The 22127-nt window shown below is 36.0% G+C and overlaps 1 protein-coding gene across 1 annotated transcript in view; it reads left to right on the top strand.

Annotated features, from left to right (window-relative positions):
* The window catches only part of LOC124031290 (SWI/SNF complex subunit SMARCC2-like), a 40722-nt gene that overhangs the window by 3216 nt on the left and 15379 nt on the right, over positions 1–22127 (top strand). Inside the window, 9 exon segments of the mRNA XM_046342359.1 lie at positions 3417–3509; positions 3626–3695; positions 3851–3920; positions 4226–4301; positions 5533–5780; positions 5992–6116; positions 6352–6411; positions 6646–6814; positions 7379–7450. Coding sequence (XP_046198315.1) covers positions 3417–3509; positions 3626–3695; positions 3851–3920; positions 4226–4301; positions 5533–5780; positions 5992–6116; positions 6352–6411; positions 6646–6814; positions 7379–7450 — 983 coding nt within the window.

Below are 22127 nucleotides of genomic sequence, written 5' to 3'. Positions count from 1 at the left end.
TCTTATTCACTCTCTCTTTCTTATTCACTCTCTCTCTTTCTTATTCACTCTCTCTTTCTTATTCACCCTCTCTTTCTTATTCACTCTCTCTTTCTTATTCACTCTCTCTTTCTTATGCACTCTCTCTTATTCACTCTCTCTTTCTTATTCACTCTCTCTCTTTCTTATTCACTCTCTCTTTCTTATTCACCCTCTCTTTCTTATTCACTCTCTCTCTCTTATTCACTCTCTCTTTCTTATTCACCCTATCTTTCTTATTCATTCTCTCTTTCTTATTCACTCTCTCTTATTCACTCTCTCTTTTTTATTCACCCTATCTTTCTTATTCACTCTCTTATTCACTCTCTCTTTCTTATTCACTCTCTCTTATTCACTCTCTCTTTTTTATTCACCCTATCTTTCTTATTAACTCTCTTATTCACTCTCTCTTTCTTATTCACTCTCTCTTTCTTATTCACCCTCTCTTTCTTATTCACTCTCTCTCTCTTATTCACTCTCTCTTTCTTATTCACCCTATCTTTCTTATTCATTCTCTCTTTCTTATTCACTCTCTCTTATTCACTCTCTCTTTTTATTCACCCTATCTTTCTTATTCACTCTCTTATTCACTCTCTCTTTCTTATTCACTCTCTCTTATTCACTCTCTCTTTTTTATTCACCCTATCTTTCTTATTAACTCTCTTATTCACTCTCTCTTTCTTATGCATTCTCTCTTTCTTATTCACTCGCTCTTATTCACTCTCTCTTTCTTATTCACTCGCTCTTATTCACTCTCTCTTTCTTATTCACTCTCTCTCTTTCTTATTCACTCTCTCTCTTTCTTATTCACTCTCTCTTTCTTATTCACTCTCTCTCTTTCTTATTCACTCTCTCTTTCTTATTCACCCTCTCTTTCTTATTCACTCTCTCTCTTTCTTATTCACTCTCTCTTTCTTATTCACCCTCTCTTATTCACTCGCTCTTATTCACTCTCTCTTTCTTATTCACTCGCTCTTATTCACTCTCTCTTTCTTATTCACTCTCTCTCTTTCTTATTCACTCTCTCTCTTTCTTATTCACTCTCTCTTTCTTATTCACTCTCTCTCTTTCTTATTCACTCTCTCTTTCTTATTCACCCTCTCTTTCTTATTCACTCTCTCTCTTTCTTATTCACTCTCTCTTTCTTATTCACCCTCTCTTTCTTATTCACTCTCTCTTTCTTATTCACTCTCTCTTTCTTATTCACTCTCTCTCTTTCTTATTCACTCTCTCTTTCTTATTCACCCTCTCTTTCTTATTCACTCTCTCTCTCTTATTCACTCTCTCTTTCTTATTCACTCTCTCTCTTTCTTATTCACTCTCTCTTTCTTATTCACCCTCTCTTTCTTATTCACTCTCTCTCTCTTATTCACTCTCTCTTTCTTATTCACCCTATCTTTCTTATTCATTCTCTCTTTCTTATTCACTCTCTCTTATTCACTCTCTCTTTTTTATTCACCCTATCTTTCTTATTCACTCTCTTATTCACTCTCTCTTTCTTATGCACTCTCTCTTATTCACTCTCTCTTTCTTATTCACCCTATCTTTCTTATTCACTCTCTTATTCACTCTCTCTTTCTTATTCACCCTCTCTTTCTTATTCACTCTCTCTTTCTTATTCACCCTATATTTCTTATTCACTCTCTTATTCACTCTCTATTTCTTATGCACTCTCTCTTATTCACTCTCTCTTTCTTATTCACCCTCTCTTTCTTATTCACTCTCTCTTTCTTATGCACTTTCTCTTATTCACTCTCTCTTTCTTATTCACTCTCTTTCTTATTCACCCTATATTTCTTATTCACTCTCTTATTCACTCTCTCTTTCTTATTCACTCTCTCTTTCTTATTCACTCTCTCTTTCTTATTCACTCTCTTATTCACTCTCCCTTTCTTATTCACCCTCTCTTTCTTATTCATTCTCTCTTTCTTATTCACTCTCTCTTTCTTATTCACTCTCTCTTATTCACTCTCTCTTATTCACCCTATTTCTTATTCACTCTCTCTTATTCACTCTCTCTTTCTTATTCACTCTCTCTTTCTTATTCACTCTCTCTTTCTTATTCACTCTCTCTTTCTTATTCACCCCCTCTTTCTTATTCACTATCTCTTTCTTATTCACTATCTCTTTCTTATTCACCCTCTCTTTCTTATTCACTCTCTTTCTTATTCACTCTCTCCTTCTTATTCACTCTCTCTTTCTTATTCACTCTCTCTTATTCACCCCCTCTTTCTTATTCACTATCTCTTTCTTATTCACTATCTCTTTCTTATTCACCCTCTCTTTCTTATTCACTCTCTTTCTTATTCACTCTCTCCTTCTTATTCACTCTCTCCTTCTTATTCACTCTCTTATTCACTCTCTCTTTCTTATTCACTCTCTCTTTCTTATTCACTCTCTCTTTCTTATTCACTCTCTCTTATTCACCCCCTCTTTCTTATTCACTATCTCTTTCTTATTCACTATCTCTTTCTTATTCACCCTCTCTTTCTTATTCACTCTCTTTCTTATTCACTCTCTCCTTCTTATTCACTCTCTCCTTCTTATTCACTCTCTTATTCACTCTCTCTTTCTTATTCACTCTCTCTTTCTTATTCACTCTCTTATTCACTCTCTCTTTCTTATTCACCCTCTCTTTCTTATTCACCCTCTCTTTCTTATTCACTCTCTCCTTCTTATTCACTCTCTTATTCACTCTCTCTTTCTTATTCACCCTCTCTTTCTTATTCACTCTCTCCTTCTTATTCACTCTCTTATTCACTCTCTCTTTCTTATTCACTCTCTCTTTCTTATTCACTCTCTTATTCACTCTCTCTTTCTTATTCACCCTCTCTTTCTTATTCACTCTATCTTTCTTATTAACTCTCTTATTCACTCTCTCTTTCTTATTCACTCTCTCTTTCTTATTCACTCTCTCTTTCTTATTCACTCTCTCTTTCTTATTCACCCTCTCTTTCTTATTCACTCTCTCTTTCTTATTCACTCTCTCTTTCTTATTCACCCTCTCTTTCTTATTCACTCTATCTTTCTTATTAACTCTCTTATTCACTCTCTCTTTCTTATTCACTCTCTCTTTCTTATTCACTCTCTCTTTCTTATTCACTCTCTCTTTCTTATTCACTCTCTTATTCACCCTCTCTTTCTTATTCACTCTCTCTTTCTTATTAACTCGCGTCTGCTAAATGACTTAAATGTAAATGTAAATGTAACTCTCTTATTCACTCTCTCTTTCTTATTCACTCTCTCTTTCTTATTCACTCTCTTATTCACCCTCTCTTTCTTATTCACTCTCTCTTTCTTATTAACTCTCTTATTCACTCTCTCTTTCTTATTCACTCTCTCTTTCTTATTCACTCTCTCTTTCTTATTCACTCTCTTTCTTGCCATCTGTCGATTAGAATAACTGTCTGAGTCGACCAGTGATCTACCTGAGCTCTGACATTGAGGCCAAGCTGCTGGGGAAACTGAAGGACATAATCAAGAGACACCAGGTAGGCTTGTCTTCACTGACCTAGTGACGAAACTGTATATGGAGTACACATACAGTGCAATACAATACAACACAACATACAAACACAGTTAAGCAGAGTTTGTTTGCTGCCAGCAGGGCTCAGTGACTGAAGACAAGACATGCAGCTCCCATGTGGTGGTTCCCATCCCTGCCAGTCTTGAGGAGGGTGAGTCAGTCTAACATTATGGATCAACCGTGCCCTTGAGCAAGGCACTTAACCTTAATTGCTCTGTATAAGAGCATCTACTAAATAACAAAAATGTAGTGGCTTGAAAATGAGGCCCCTCCCTCTCTCTCTCACCAATCCCCTGGTTGGTTCAGAGGAGTGGGTGCGTCCGGTGATGAAGAGAGACAAGCAGGTGCTGCTCCACTGGGGATACTCTCCTGACAGGTAGGTACTGTCCATACTGGGGCCTCAGCCTGACACAGTCAACTCAATCTTAGCCTTTAGCAACACAGCATGCTTTAACACCTGTGATACTGACACTATTGAGTAAAGTCAAACAGTGAATGTACACTAACATGCTCTCTAAACCCATACCCACATCTCCTTTACCTATTCATACACCACGACAAAAGCAAACAGTTCCACACTGTTTTTCTCAGCCTGTGTCATAGCACCATGTTGTGACATGTAGTGCACTAGGCTGACACTAGTCTCTGACCTCCATCTGACCTCTGTCCCCTGCTGTTCAGCTATGACACCTGGATCTCAGCCAGTGAGGTGGAGGCAGCTGTGGAAGATCCGCCCAGCCCAGAGAAACCCAGAAAGGTCAGCACACATAGCTTTCTTCCTCTCTTTCTGTGTGTAAGGGCTGTGCCCAAAATGGCTCTTTCTGTGTGTAAGGGCTGTGCCCAAAATCACTCTTTCTGTGTGTAAGGGCTGTGCCCAAAATGGCTCTTTGCTACTAATTACAAACATTCTCTACTATGTACTAACCATACTACGTAGCCTACTATTTAGAACATCCTGATAGTACCCGTCATTCATTCGCTTTGGACAGCTCGCCTCGTCCCCTTGTCAAACACACTTGGGTCTGAAATAGACGATTCTCGTCCTCAATAGCATGCAGCTAATTCGTATTAGATGAAGAGCAGAAATTAATATGACATCTTTACATTTAAAGCATACAACATTTTTGAAATCTCATATACCATAAAACGTTCTATTCGCATATATACAGTAATCAGCGTACTATTTATTATGCCGTACTATTTATTATGCAAGTACCGGTATCCGGACACAGCTCTCTCTGTCTCTCATATATACATGTAAGAAATTATTAACATATATACATGTTTATGACCAGAGTGCGAATTACACCGTGATATTCGGGGGGTCTATATGAATTTGTTTTATGGGCCTAATAATAAAGATATCATTTAATGGTAGAAATGAATTACCTTTCAATGTGGCATGGGCACAACCAGTCACAGTGTTTTCATCTGTTTGTCAAACAAATTACTTCAAAAAGTATGCATGTTCAACCACTCCAAAACAATCCCAACAGTGCATCGCATGTACACTTACGCCATTACAAAACACCAAACAGTGTGCCTAATGACATTCAGCCATTGATAAGACCTACAATTGATGCATCTTGCTGATAAATTAAACTTTTTTGTAGGCTGAAAAGTTGGGACGCTGAAACTGTTCTGGGGAAAACGGGAAGGATCACCCAAATACACATGCTCAATTTACTACTCTAGGCTACAAATTGTAGGCCTGTTACCATGAACTTCAAATAGGCCTACCGGTAGCCAGTGTTGTAGTGGTATTTGGACACTTTATTGTAATATTTACCATTGTAAAACATATTTACAACTACATTTTAAGCAAATAGTATAATATTAAATTAGCATTATTTAGAGACCCCTCCAAAGTTGGACTTTTGTTGCATTTGGGAGAGCTAATGTCTCATTCAGAGGAGCTGAGCCCCTCCTGGCTCCCCTGTAATTCACACCCTGTTTATGACATCATATTAAAAACTGTGTTTCTTCAGGTCCATGCCAAGTGGATCCTGGACCTGGACCAGTTTAACGAGTGGATGAATGAGGAGGACTATGAGGTCGGAGAGGGGGGCCCCAAGAGGAAGAGGATCTCAGCCAAGACCCTGACGGACGAGGTGACCACCCCAGGGGACGAGCGCCGGGACAAGAAGCCCGGCAGCGCCAAGAAGAGGAAGCGCTCACCCTCCCCCTCGCCCACTCCAACATCCCAGGAGAGCAAGAAGAAGAACACCAAGAAAGGGTATGTGTGTGTGTGTGTGTGTGCTACCCTATTACCCTTTGTTTACTACTGTATAGGCCAGCCCAGGATGATGCCCTTTGTAGAGGTGTCATTGGGAGATCTGTAGATTGCTTACACAAACTATGACTAAGAAATACTAGCCTTTAGATGCTATACACTATGACTGACTTTGTGTGTGTGTGTGCGTGCGCGTGTGTGTGTGTTTGTGTAGGCCCACCACCCCGTACACTAAGTCTAAGCGAGGCCAGAGAGAGGAGGAGCCAGAGGATCTGACTAAAGATCTGGATGAACCATCACCTGTACCTGCTGTAGAGGAGGTCACCCTACCTAAGACAGGTACACAACACACACACATGTACAATACATATGACATTTTGTTAGTGAACATTCTAACTCACACATACTCTTTATTATGTACGATTTTGACTTAGCCCATTGGCTTATCCTCCTGATATTTACGCTGGTTGAAACATCAGTATTATCATTGTGACTGAAGGTCAGGGGTTGAACTAAAGTTACAGGAAATGCAACCCCCCCCCCCCCCTCCCTCTCTGTCTCTGTCTCTCTGTAGCCAACACTAAGAAAGACTCTGAGTTGACACCAGTGAAAGGAGGTACCATGACAGACCTGGGTGAGTTCCCTGAACTACTTCATCAATACAATACTTTCTATATTTGTCCATATGTACAGATTATTTAAATGTTTTGCTGTCACAGTATCCAACCTGATGCACAACACACACATCACATCATAACTTTACATCTCAGTGTATACACTGTCTGCAGGGAGAGGTCACTATATTTTAGCTTAATCTATCCTTTCTGTCCCCCTATGTTCATTATCTCCTCTTTTATCTCTTGAACAGATGAGCAAGAGGATGAATCCATGGAAACTGCAGAAAAGGAGGAGGAGGAGGGCTCTCCGAGTGTGAAAGGAGAGCCAGTGAAAGGGTCGGACCTCCATGAGGACAACGTGACTGAGCAGACCCACCACATCATCATTCCCAGCTACGCTGCATGGTTTGACTACAACAGGTAGGCTACACATCCCCCCCATCCCCGGATCATCAGCCTGATAGTGTTACGCTTTAGAGTTTGTTTCGTGCAATTCTACACATTTGGCCATGGAGTGTTGAGAAGATTTTACAACTTTATAACTAACTTCATGCAATTCTACTCATTGTGCCATGGAGTAGAGAGGACAGTGAGCTGTTTTAAAGCACATTTCCTACAGTTCTACACATTTTGCCATAGGGTGGAGAGACATATTTGCAGTTTATAATATAATATCTGAGTGAGACTAACTAAATCAATGTGGGTCCCCTGGGCGGTAATTCGACCATAACAAGTTTAGATAGCTGTCCGCTAAACTAACTCAGCAATCTAAGAACTGTTAGCTGACATGGTTAACTATCAGTGACTGACATAACAAGAAAAAAGCTGCTGATGAAATTGAACCTTGTGTATTCGACTATTCCCTAACTGGGGGGGGTTTGATCCGAGGGTGGGAGCTGCCAGTTGCCCATCCCTGTTCGAGAGAGATGCTCTTAAATGGTATAGCTAGTCTACTGTATGTTAACCTCGTTCTCTCTTTCCCAGTGTCCATGCTATTGAGCGCAGAGCCCTCCCAGAGTTTTTCAATGGCAAGAACAAATCCAAAACCCCTGAGATGTGAGTAAACCCACGCTAACATATTATTATATTACAAATCCAAAACCCCTGAGATGTGAGTAAACCCACGCTAACATATTATTATATTACAAATCCAAAACCCCTGAGATGTGAGTAAACCCACGCTAACATATTATTATATTACAAATCCAAAACCCCTGAGATGTGAGTAAACCCACGCTAACATATTATTATATTACAAATCCAAAACCCCTGAGATGTGAGTAAACCCACGCTAACATATTATTATATTACAAATCCAAAACCCCTGAGATGTGAGTAAACCCACGCTAACATATTATTATATTACAAAAAACCCCTGAGATGTGAGTAAACCCAAACATATTATTATATTACAAATCCCCCTGAGATGTGAGTAAACCCACGCTAACATATTATTATATTACAAATCCAAAACCCCTGAGATGTGAGTAAACCCACGCTAACATATTATTATATTACAAATCCAAACCCCTGAGATGTGAAAACCCATATTATTATATTACAAATGAGATGTGAGTAAACCCACGCTAACATATTATTATATTACAAATCCAAAACCCCTGAGATGTGAGTAAACCCACGCTAACATATTATTATATTACAAATCCAAAACCCCTGAGATGTGAGTAAACCCACGCTAACATATTATTATATTACAAATCCAAAACCCCTGAGATGTGAGTAAACCCACGCTAACATATTATTATATTACAAATCCAAAACCCCTGAGATGTGAGTAAACCCACGCTAACATATTATTATATTACAAATCCAAAACCCCTGAGATGTGAGTAAACCCACGCTAACATATTATTATATTACAAATCCAAAACCCCTGAGATGTGAGTAAACCCACGCTAACATATTATTATATTACAAATCCAAAACCCTGAGATGTGAGTAAACCCACGCTAACATATTATTATATTACAAATCCAAAACCCCTGAGATGTGAGTAAACCCACGCTAACATATTATTATATTACAAATCCAAAACCCCTGAGATGTATAAACCCATATATATTATATTACAAATCCAAAACCCCTGAGATGTGAGTAAACCCACGCTAACATATTATTATATTACAAATCCAAAACCCCTGAGATGTGAGTAAACCCACGCTAACATATTATTATATTACAAATCCAAAACCCCTGAGATGTGAGTAAACCCACGCTAACATATTATTATATTACAAATCCAAAACCCCTGAGATGTGAGTAAACCCACGCTAACATATTATTATATTACAAATCCAAAACCCCTGAGATGTGAGTAAACCCACGCTAACATATTATTATATTACAAATCCAAAACCCCTGAGATGTGAGTAAACCCACGCTAACATATTATTATATTACAAATCCAAAACCCCTGAGATGTGAGTAAACCCACGCTAACATATTATTATATTACAAATCCAAAACCCCTGAGATGTGAGTAAACCCACGCTAACATATTATTATATTACAAATCCAAAACCCCTGAGATGTGAGTAAACCCACGCTAACATATTATTATATTACAAATCCAAAACCCCTGAGATGTGAGTAAACCCACGCTAACATATTATTATATTACAAATCCAAAACCCCTGAGATGTGAGTAAACCCACGCTAACATATTATTATATTACAAATCCAAAACCCCTGAGATGTGAGTAAACCCACGCTAACATATTATTATATTACAAATCCAAAACCCCTGAGATGTGAGTAAACCCACGCTAACATATTATTATATTACAAATCCAAAACCCCTGAGATGTGAGTAAACCCACGCTAACATATTATTATATTACAAATCCAAAACCCCTGAGATGTGAGTAAACCCACGCTAACATATTATTATATTACAAATCCAAAACCCCTGAGATGTGAGTAAACCCACGCTAACATATTATTATATTACAAATCCCCCTGAGATGTGAAAACCCGCTGAGATGTGAGTAAACCCACGCTAACATATTATTATATTACAAATCCAAAACCCCTGAGATGTGAGTAAACCCACGCTAACATATTATTATATTACAAATGTGAGTAAACCCACGCTAACATATTATTATATTACAAATCCAAAACCCTGAGATGTGAGTAAACCCACGCTAACATATTATTATATTACAAATCCAAAACCCCTGAGATGTGAGTAAACCCACGCTAACATATTATTATATTACAAATCCAAAACCCCTGAGATGTGAGTAAACCCACGCTAACATATTATTATATTACAAATCCAAAACCCCTGAGATGTGAGTAAACCCACGCTAACATATTATTATATTACAAATCCAAAACCCCTGAGATGTGAGTAAACCCACGCTAACATATTATTATATTACAAATCCAAAACCCCTGAGATGTGAGTAAACCCACGCTAACATATTATTATATTACAAATATTAAAACCCCTGAGATGTGAGTAAACCCACGCTAACATATTATTATATTACAAATCCAAAACCCTGAGATGTGAGTAAACCCACGCTAACATATTATTATATTACAAATCCAAAACCCCTGAGATGTGAGTAAACCCACGCTAACATATTATTATATTACAAATCCAAAACCCCTGAGATGTGAGTAAACCCACGCTAACATATTATTATATTACAAATCCAAAACCCCTGAGATGTGAGTAAACCCACGCTAACATATTATTATATTACAAATCCAAAACCCTGAGATGTGAGTAAACCCACGCTAACATATTATTATATTACAAATCCAAAACCCCTGAGATGTGAGTAAACCCAGTAAACCCACGCTAACATATTATTATATTACAAATCCAAAACCCCTGAGATGTGAGTAAACCCACGCTAACATATTATTATATTACAAATCCAAAACCCCTGAGATGTGAGTAAACCCACGCTAACATATTATTATATTACAAATCCAAAACCCCTGAGATGTGAGTAAACCCACGCTAACATATTATTATATTACAAATCCAAAACCCCTGAGATGTGAGTAAACCCACGCTAACATATTATTATATTACAAATCCAAAACCCCTGAGATGTGAGTAAACCCACGCTAACATATTATTATATTACAATGTGAGTAAACCAAAACATATTATTATATTACAAATCCCTGAGATGTGAGTAAACCCACGCTAACATATTACAAATCCAAAACCCCTGAGATGTGAGTAAACCCACGCTAACAATTATTATATTACAAATCCAAAACCCCTGAGATGTGAGTAAACCCACGCTAACATATTATTATATTACAAATCCAAAACCCCTGAGATGTGAGTAAACCCACGCTAACATATTATTATATTACAAATCCAAAACCCCTGAGATGTGAGTAAACCCACGCTAACATATTATTATATTACAAATCCAAAACCCCTGAGATGTGAGTAAACCCACGCTAACATATTATTATATTACAAATCCAAAACCCCTGAGATGTGAGTAAACCCACGCTAACATATTATTATATTACAAATCCAAAACCCCTGAGATGTGAGTAAACCCACGCTAACATATTATTATATTACAAATCCAAAACCCCTGAGATGTGAGTAAACCCACGCTAACATATTATTATATTACAAATCCAAAACCCCTGAGATGTGAGTAAACCCACGCTAACATATTATTATATTACAAATCCAAAACCCCTGAGATGTGAGTAAACCCACGCTAACATATTATTATATTACAAATCCAAAACCCCTGAGATGTGAGTAAACCCACGCTAACATATTATTATATTACAAATCCAAAACCCCTGAGATGTGAGTAAACCCACGCTAACATATTATTATATTACAAATCCAAAACCCCTGAGATGTGAGTAAACCCACGCTAACATATTATTATATTACAAATCCAAAACCCCTGAGATGTGAGTAAACCCACGCTAAAATCCAAAACCCCTGAGATGTGAGTAAACATATTATTATATTACAAATCCAAAACCCCTGAGATGTGAGTAAACCCACGCTAACATATTATTATATTACAAATCCAAAACCCCTGAGATGTGAGTAAACCCACGCTAACATATTATTATATTACAAATCCAAAACCCCTGAGATGTGAGTAAACCCACGCTAACATATTATTATATTACAAATCCAAAACCCCTGAGATGTGAGTAAACCCACGCTAACATATTATTATATTACAAATCCAAAACCCCTGAGATGTGAGTAAACCCACGCTAACATATTATTATATTACAAATCCAAAACCCCTGAGATGTGAGTAAACCCACGCTAACATATTATTATATTACAAATCCAAAACCCCTGAGATGTGAGTAAACCCACGCTAACATATTATTATATTACAAATCCAAAACCCCTGAGATGTGAGTAAACCCACGCTAACATATTATTATATTACAAATCCAAAACCCCTGAGATGTGAGTAAACCCACGCTAACATATTATTATATTACAAATCCAAAACCCCTGAGATGTGAGTAAACCCACGCTAACATATTATTATATTACAAATCCAAAACCCCTGAGATGTGAGTAAACCCACGCTAACATATTATTATATTACAAATCCAAAACCCCTGAGATGTGAGTAAACCCACGCTAACATATTATTATATTACAAATCCAAAACCCCTGAGATGTGAGTAAACCCACGCTAACATATTATTATATTACAAATCCAAAACCCCTGAGATGTGAGTAAACCCACGCTAACATATTATTATATTACAAATCCAAAACCCCTGAGATGTGAGTAAACCCACGCTAACATATTATTATATTACAAATCCAAAACCCCTGAGATGTGAGTAAACCCACGCTAACATATTATTATATTACAAATCCAAAACCCCTGAGATGTGAGTAAACCCACGCTAACATATTATTATATTACAAATCCAAAACCCCTGAGATGTGAGTAAACCCACGCTAACATATTATTATATTACAAATCCAAAACCCCTGAGATGTGAGTAAACCCACGCTAACATATTATTATATTACAAATCCAAAACCCCTGAGATGTGAGTAAACCCACGCTAACATATTATTATATTACAAATCCAAAACCCCTGAGATGTGAGTAAACCCACGCTAACATATTATTATATTACAAATCCAAAACCCCTGAGATGTGAGTAAACCCACGCTAACATATTATTATATTACAAATCCAAAACCCCTGAGATGTGAGTAAACCCACGCTAACATATTATTATATTACAAATCCAAAACCCCTGAGATGTGAGTAAACCCACGCTAACATATTATTATATTACAAATCCAAAACCCCTGAGATGTGAACCCACGCTAACATATTATTATATTACAAATCCAAAACCCCTGAGATGTGAGTAAACCCACGCTAACATATTATTATATTAAAACAGATGTGAGTAAACCCAAACATATTATTATATTACAAATCCCCCTGAGATGTGAGTAAACCCACGCTAACATATTATTATATTACAAATCCAAAACCCCTGAGATGTGAGTAAACCCACGCTAACATATTATTATATTACAAATCCAAAACCCCTGAGATGTGAGTAAACCCACGCTAACATATTATTATATTACAAATCCAAAACCCCTGAGATGTGAGTAAACCCACGCTAACATATTATTATATTACAAATCCAAAACCCCTGAGATGTGAGTAAACCCACGCTAACATATTATTATATTACAAATCCAAAACCCCTGAGATGTGAGTAAACCCACGCTAACATATTATTATATTACAAATCCAAAACCCCTGAGATGTGAGTAAACCCACGCTAACATATTATTATATTACAAATCCAAAACCCCTGAGATGTGAGTAAACCCACGCTAACATATTATTATATTACAAATCCAAAACCCCTGAGATGTGAGTAAACCCACGCTAACATATTATTATATTACAAATCCAAAACCCCTGAGATGTGAGTAAACATATTATTATATTACCCACGCTAACATATTATTATATTACAAATCCAAAACCCTGAGATGTGAGTAAACCCACGCTAACATATTATTATATTATATATTACAAATCCAAAACCCCTGAGATGTGAGTAAACCCACGCTAACATATTATTATATTACAAATCCAAAACCCCTGAGATGTGAGTAAACCCACGCTAACATATTATTATATTACAAATCCAAAACCCCTGAGATGTGAGTAAACCCACGCTAACATATTATTATATTACAAATCCAAAACCCCTGAGATGTGAGTAAACCCACGCTAACATATTATTATATTACAAATCCAAAACCCCTGAGATGTGAGTAAACCCACGCTAACATATTATTATATTACAAATCCAAAACCCCTGAGATGTGAGTAAACCCACGCTAACATATTATTATATTACAAATCCAAAACCCCTGAGATGTGAGTAAACCCACGCTAACATATTATTATATTACAAATCGAGATGTGAACATAACATTTATTATATTACAAATCCAAAACCCCTGAGATGTGAGTAAACCCACGCTAACATATTATTATATTACAAATCCAAAACCCCTGAGATGTGAGTAAACCCACGCTAACATATTATTATATTACAAATCCAAAACCCCTGAGATGTGAGTAAACCCACGCTAACATATTATTATATTACAAATCCAAAACCCCTGAGATGTGAGTAAACCCACGCTAACATATTATTATATTACAAATCCAAAACCCCTGAGATGTGAGTAAACCCACGCTAACATATTATTATATTACAAATCCAAAACCCCTGAGATGTGAGTAAACCCACGCTAACATATTATTATATTACAAATCCAAAACCCCTGAGATGTGAGTAAACCCACGCTAACATATTATTATATTACAAATCCAAAACCCCTGAGATGTGAGTAAACCCACGCTAACATATTATTATATTACAAATCCAAAACCCCTGAGATGTGAGTAAACCCACGCTAACATATTATTATATTACAAATCCAAAACCCCTGAGATGTGAGTAAACCCACGCTAACATATTATTATATTACAAATCCAAAACCCCTGAGATGTGAGTAAACCCACGCTAACATATTATTATATTACAAATCCAAAACCCCTGAGATGTGAGTAAACCCACGCTAACATATTATTATATTACAAATCCAAAACCCTGAGATGTGAGTAAACCCACGCTAACATATTATTATATTACAAATCCAAAACCCCTGAGATGTGAGTAAACCCACGCTAACATATTATTATATTACAAATCCAAAACCCCTGAGATGTGAGTAAACCCACGCTAACATATTATTATATTACAAATCCAAAACCCCTGAGATGTGAGTAAACCCACGCTAACATATTATTATATTACAAATCCAAAACCCCTGAGATGTGAGTAAACCCACGCTAACATATTATTATATTACAAATCCAAAAGATGTGAGTAAACCCCTGAGATGTGAGTAAACCCACGCTAACATATTATTATATTACAAATCCAAAACCCTGAGATGTGAGTAAACCCACGCTAACATATTATTATATTACAAATCCAAAACCCCTGAGATGTGAGTAAACCCACGCTAACATATTATTATATTACAAATCCAAAACCCCTGAGATGTGAGTAAACCCACGCTAACATATTATTATATTACAAATCCAAAACCCTGAGATGTGAGTAAACCCACGCTAACATATTATTATATTACAAATCCAAAACCCCTGAGATGTGAGTAAACCCACGCTAACATATTATTATATTACAAATCCAAAACCCCTGAGATGTGAGTAAACCCACGCTAACATATTATTATATTACAAATCCAAAACCCCTGAGATGTGAGTAAACCCACGCTAACATATTATTATATTACAAATCCAAAACCCCTGAGATGTGAGTAAACCCACGCTAACATATTATTATATTACAAATCCAAAACCCCTGAGATGTGAGTAAACCCACGCTAACATATTATTATATTACAAAAACCCACGCTAACATATTATTATATTACAAAAAAACCCCTGAGATGTGAGTAAACCCACGCTAACATATTATTATATTACAAATCCAAAACCCCTGAGATGTGAGTAAACCCACGCTAACATATTATTATATTACAAATCCAAAACCCCTGAGATGTGAGTAAACCCACGCTAACATATTATTATATTACAAATCCAAAACCCCTGAGATGTGAGTAAACCCACGCTAACATATTATTATATTACAAATCCAAAACCCCTGAGATGTGAGTAAACCCACGCTAACATATTATTATATTACAAATCCAAAACCCCTGAGATGTGAGTAAACCCACGCTAACATATTATTATATTACAAATCCAAAACCCCTGAGATGTGAGTAAACCCACGCTAACATATTATTATATTACAAATCCAAAACCCCTGAGATGTGAGTAAACCCACGCTAACATATTATTATATTACAAATCCAAAACCCCTGAGATGTGAGTAAACCCACGCTAACATATTATTATATTACAAATCCAAAACCCCTGAGATGTGAGTAAACCCACGCTAACATATTATTATATTACAAATCCAAAACCCCTGAGATGTGAGTAAACCCACGCTAACATATTATTATATTAAAATCCAAAACCCCTGAGATGTGAGTAAACCCACGCTAACATATTATTATATTACAAATCCAAAACCCCTGAGATGTGAGTAAACCCACGCTAACATATTATTATATTACAAATCCAAAACCCCTGAGATGTGAGTAAACCCACGCTAACATATTATTATATTACAAATCCAAAACCCCTGAGATGTGAGTAAACCCACGCTAACATATTATTATATTACAAATCCAAAACCCCTGAGATGTGAGTAAACCCACGCTAACATATTATTATATTACAAATCCAAAACCCCCCACGCTGAGATGTGAGTAAACCCACGCTAACATATTATTATATTACAAATCCAAAACCCCTGAGATGTGAGTAAACCCACGCTAACATATTATTATATTACAAATCCAAAACCCCTGAGATGTGAGTAAACCCACGCTAACATATTATTATATTACAAATCCAAAACCCCTGAGATGTGAGTAAACCCACGCTAACATATTATTATATTACAAATCCAAAACCCCTGAGATGTGAGTAAACCCACGCTAACATATTATTATATTACAAATCCAAAACCCCTGAGATGTGAGTAAACCCACGCTAACATATTATTATATTACAAATCCAAAACCCCTGAGATGTGAGTAAACCCACGCTAACGCTAACATATTATTATATTACAAATCCAAAACCCCTGAGATGTGAGTAAACCCACGCTAACATATTATTATATTACAAATCCAAAACCCCTGAGATGTGAGTAAACCCACGCTAACATATTATTATATTACAAATCCAAAACCCCTGAGATGTGAGTAAACCCACGCTAACATATTATTATATTACAAATCCAAAACCCCTGAGATGTGAGTAAACCCACGCTAACATATTATTATATTACAAATCCAAAAGATGTGAGTAAACCCCTAACATATTATTATATTACAAATCCAAAACCCCTGAGATGTGAGTAAACCCACGCTAACATATTATTATATTACAAATCCAAAACCCCTGAGATGTGAGTAAACCCACGCTAACATATTATTATATTACAAATCCAAAACCCCTGAGATGTGAGTAAACCCACGCTAACATATTATTATATTACAAATCCAAAACCCCTGAGATGTGAGTAAACCCACGCTAACATATTATTATATTACAAATCCAAAACCCCTGAGATGTGAGTAAACCCACGCTAACATATTATTACATATATTACAAATCCAAAACCCCTATATTACAAATCCAAAAATCCCCTGAGATGTGAGTAAACCCACGCTAACATATTATTATATTACAAATCCAAAACCCCTGAGATGTGAGTAAACCCACGCTAACATATTATTATATTACAAATCCAAAACCCCTGAGATGTGAGTAAACCCACGCTAACATATTATTATATTACAAATCCAAAACCCCTGAGATGTGAGTAAACCCACGCTAACATATTATTATATTACAAATCCAAAACCCCTGAGATGTGAGTAAACCCACGCTAACATATTATTATATTACAAATCCAAAACCCCTGAGATGTGAGTAAACCCACGCTAACATATTATTATATTACAAATCCAAAACCCCTGAGATGTGAGTAAACCCACGCTAACATATTATTATATTACAAATCCAAAACCCCTGAGATGTGAGTAAACCCACGCTAACATATTATTATATTACAAATCCAAAACCCCTGAGATGTGAGTAAACCCACGCTAACATATTATTATATTACAAATCCAAAACCCCTGAGATGTGAGTAAACCCACGCTATTACAAAAACCCACGCTAACATATATTATATTACCAAAACCCCTGAGATGTGAAAACCCACGCTAACATATTATTATATTACAAATCCAAAACCCCTGAGATGTGAGTAAACCCACGCTAACATATTATTATATTACAAATCCAAAACCCCTGAGATGTGAGTAAACCCACGCTAACATATTATTATATTACAAATCCAAAACCCCTGAGATGTGAGTAAACCCACGCTAACATATTATTATATTACAAATCCAAAACCCCTGAGATGTGAGTAAACCCACGCTAACATATTATTATATTACAAATCCAAAACCCCTGAGATGTGAGTAAACCCACGCTAACATATTATTATATTACAAATCCAAAACCCCTGAGATGTGAGTAAACCCACGCTAACATATTATTATATTACAAATCCAAAACCCCTGAGATGTGAGTAAACCCACGCTAACATATTATTATATTACAAATCCAAAACCCCTGAGATGTGAGTAAACCCACGCTAACATATTATTATATTACAAATCCAAAACCCCTGAGATGTGAGTAAACCCACGCTAACATATTATTATATTACAAATCCAAAACCCCTGAGATGTGAGTAAACCCACGCTAACATATTATTATATTACAAATCCAAAACCCCTGAGATGTGAGTAAACCCACGCTAACATATTATTATATTACAAATCCAAAACCCCTGAGATGTGAGTAAATATTATTATATTACAAATCCCCTGACGCTAACATATTATTATATTACAAATCCAAAACCCCTGAGATGTGAGTAAACCCACGCTAACATATTATTATATTACAAATCCAAAACCCCTGAGATGTGAGTAAACCCACGCTAACATATTATTATATTACAAATCCAAAACCCCTGAGATGTGAGTAAACCCACGCTAACATATTATTATATTACAAATTATTATATTACAAATCAAAACCCCTGAGATGTGAGTAAACCCACGCTAACATATTATTATATTACAAATCCAAAACCCCTGAGATGTGAGTAAACCCACGCTAACATATTATTATATTACAAATCCAAAACCCCTGAGATGTGAGTAAACCCACGAGATGTGAGTAAACTAACATATTATTATATTACAAATCCAAAACCCCTGAGATGTGAGTAAACCCACGCTAACATATTATTATATTACAAATCCAAAACCCCTGAGATGTGAGTAAACCCACGCTAACATATTATTATATTACAAATCCAAAACCCCTGAGATGTGAGTAAACCCACGCTAACATATTATTATATTACAAATCCAAAACCCCTGAGATGTGAGTAAACCCACGCTAACATATTATTATATTACAAATCCAAAACCCCTGAGATGTGAGTAAACCCACGCTAACATATTATTATATTACAAATCCAAAACCCCTGAGATGTGAGTAAACCCACGCTAACATATTATTATATTACAAATCCAAAACCCCTGAGATGTGAGTAAACCCACGCTAACATATTATTATATTACAAATCCAAAAGATGTGAGTAAACCCCTGAGATGTGAGTAAACCCACGCTAACATATTATTATATTACAAATCCAAAACCCCTGAGATGTGAGTAAACCCACGCTAACATATTATTATATTACAAATCCAAAACCCCTGAGATGTGAGTAAACCCACGCTAACATATTATTATATTACAAATCCAAAACCCCTGAGATGTGAGTAAACCCACGCTAACATATTATTATATTACAAATCCAAAACCCCTGAGATGTGAGTAAACCCACGCTAACATATTATTATATTACAAATCCAAAACCCCTGAGATGTGAGTAAACCCACGCTAACATATTATTATATTACAAATCCAAAACCCCTGAGATGTGAGTAAACCCACGCTAACATATTATTATATTACAAATCCAAAACCCTGAGATGTGAGTAAACCCACGCTAACATATTATTATATTACAAATCCAAAACCCCTGAGATGTGAGTAAACCCACGCTAACATATTATTATATTACAAATCCAAAACCCCTGAGATGTGAGTAAACCCACGCTAACATATTATTATATTACAAATCCAAAACCCCTGAGATGTGAGTAAACCCACGCTAACATATTATTATATTACAAATCCAAAACCCCTGAGATGTGAGTAAACCCACGCTAACATATTATTATATTACAAATCCAAAACCCCTGAGATGTGAGTAAACCCACGCTAACATATTATTATATTACAAATTATATTACCAAAACCCCTGAGATGTGAGTAAACCCACGCTAACATATTATTATATTACAAATCCAAAACCCCTGAGATGTGAGTAAACCCACGCTAACATATTATTATATTACAAATCCAAAACCCCTGAGATGTGAGTAAACCCACGCTAACATATTATTATATTACAAATCCAAAACCCCTGAGATGTGAGTAAACCCACGCTAACATATTATTATATTACAAATCCAAAACCCCTGAGATGTGAGTAAACCCACGCTAACATATTATTATATTACAAATCCAAAACCCCTGAGATGTGAGTAAACCCACGCTAACATATTATTATATTACAAATCCAAAACCCCTGAGATGTGAGTAAACCCACGCTAACATATTATTATATTACAAATCCAAAACCCCTGAGATGTGAGTAAACCCACGCTAACATATTATTATATTACAAATCCAAAACCCCTGAGATGTGAGTAAACCCACGCTAACATATTATTATATTACAAATTATATTACAAATCAAAACCCCTGAGATGTGAGTAAACCCACGCTAACATATTATTATATTACAAATCCAAAACCCCTGAGATGTGAGTAAACCCACGCTAACATATTATTATATTACAAATCCAAAACCCCTGAGATGTGAGTAAACCCACGCTAACATATTATTATATTACAAATCCAAAACCCCTGAGATGTGAGTAAACCCACGCTAACATATTATTATATTACAAATCCAAAACCCCTGAGATGTGAGTAAACCCACGCTAACATATTATTATATTACAAATCCAAAACCCCTGAGATGTGAGTAAACCCACGCTAACATATTATTATATTACAAATCCAAAACCCCCCTGAGATGTGAGTAAACCCACGCTAACATATTATTATATTACAAATCCAAAACCCCTGAGATGTGAGTAAACCCACGCTAACATATTATTATATTACAAATCCAAAACCCCTGAGATGTGAGTAAACCCAACATATTATTATACAAATAAAACCCCTTATAAACCCACGCTATATTACAAATCCAAAACCCCTGAGATGTGAGTAAACCCACGCTAACATATTATTATATTACAAATCCAAAACCCCTGAGATGTGAGTAAACCCACGCTAACATATTATTATATTACAAATCCAAAACCCCTGAGATGTGAGTAAACCCACGCTAACATATTATTATATTACAAATCCAAAACCCCTGAGATGTGAGTAAACCCACGCTAACATATTATTATATTACAAATAAAAACAAAACCTGAGATGTGAGTAAACCCACGCTAACATATTATTATATTACAAATCCAAAACCCCTGAGATGTGAGTAAACCCACGCTAACATATTATTATATTACAAATCCAAAACCCCTGAGATGTGAGTAAACCCACGCTAACATATTATTATATTACAAATCCAAAACCCCTGAGATGTGAGTAAACCCACGCTAACATATTATTATATTACAAATCCAAAACCCCTGAGATGTGAGTAAACCCACGCTAACATATTATTATATTACAAATCCAAAACCCCTGAGATGTGAGTAAACCCACGCTAACATATTATTATATTACAAATCCAAAACCCCTGAGATGTGAGTAAACCCACATGCTAACATATTATTATATTACAAATCCAAAACCCCTGAGATGTGAGTAAACCCAACATATTATTATATTACAAATCCAAAACCCCTGAGATGTGAGTAAACCCACGCTAACATATTATTATATTACAAATCCAAAACCCCTGAGATGTGAGTAAACCCACGCTAACATATTATTATATTACAAATCCAAAACCCCTGAGATGTGAGTAAACCCACGCTAACATATTATTATATTACAAATCCAAAACCCCTGAGATGTGAGTAAACCCACGCTAACATATTATTATATTACAAATCCAAAACCCCTGAGATGTGAGTAAACCCACGCTAACATATTATTATATTACAAATCCAAAACCCCTGAGATGTGAGTAAACCCACCTAACATATTATTATATTACAAATCCAAAACCCCTGAGATGTGAGTAAACCCACGCTAACATATTATTATATTACAAATCCAAAACCCCTGAG

The sequence above is a fragment of the Oncorhynchus gorbuscha genome, linkage group LG03 (assembly GCF_021184085.1).
Source record: "Oncorhynchus gorbuscha isolate QuinsamMale2020 ecotype Even-year linkage group LG03, OgorEven_v1.0, whole genome shotgun sequence".
In the NCBI taxonomy this organism is placed as follows: Eukaryota; Metazoa; Chordata; class Actinopteri; order Salmoniformes; family Salmonidae; genus Oncorhynchus; species Oncorhynchus gorbuscha.
This window is presented reverse-complemented; position numbering and strand designations above follow the sequence as displayed.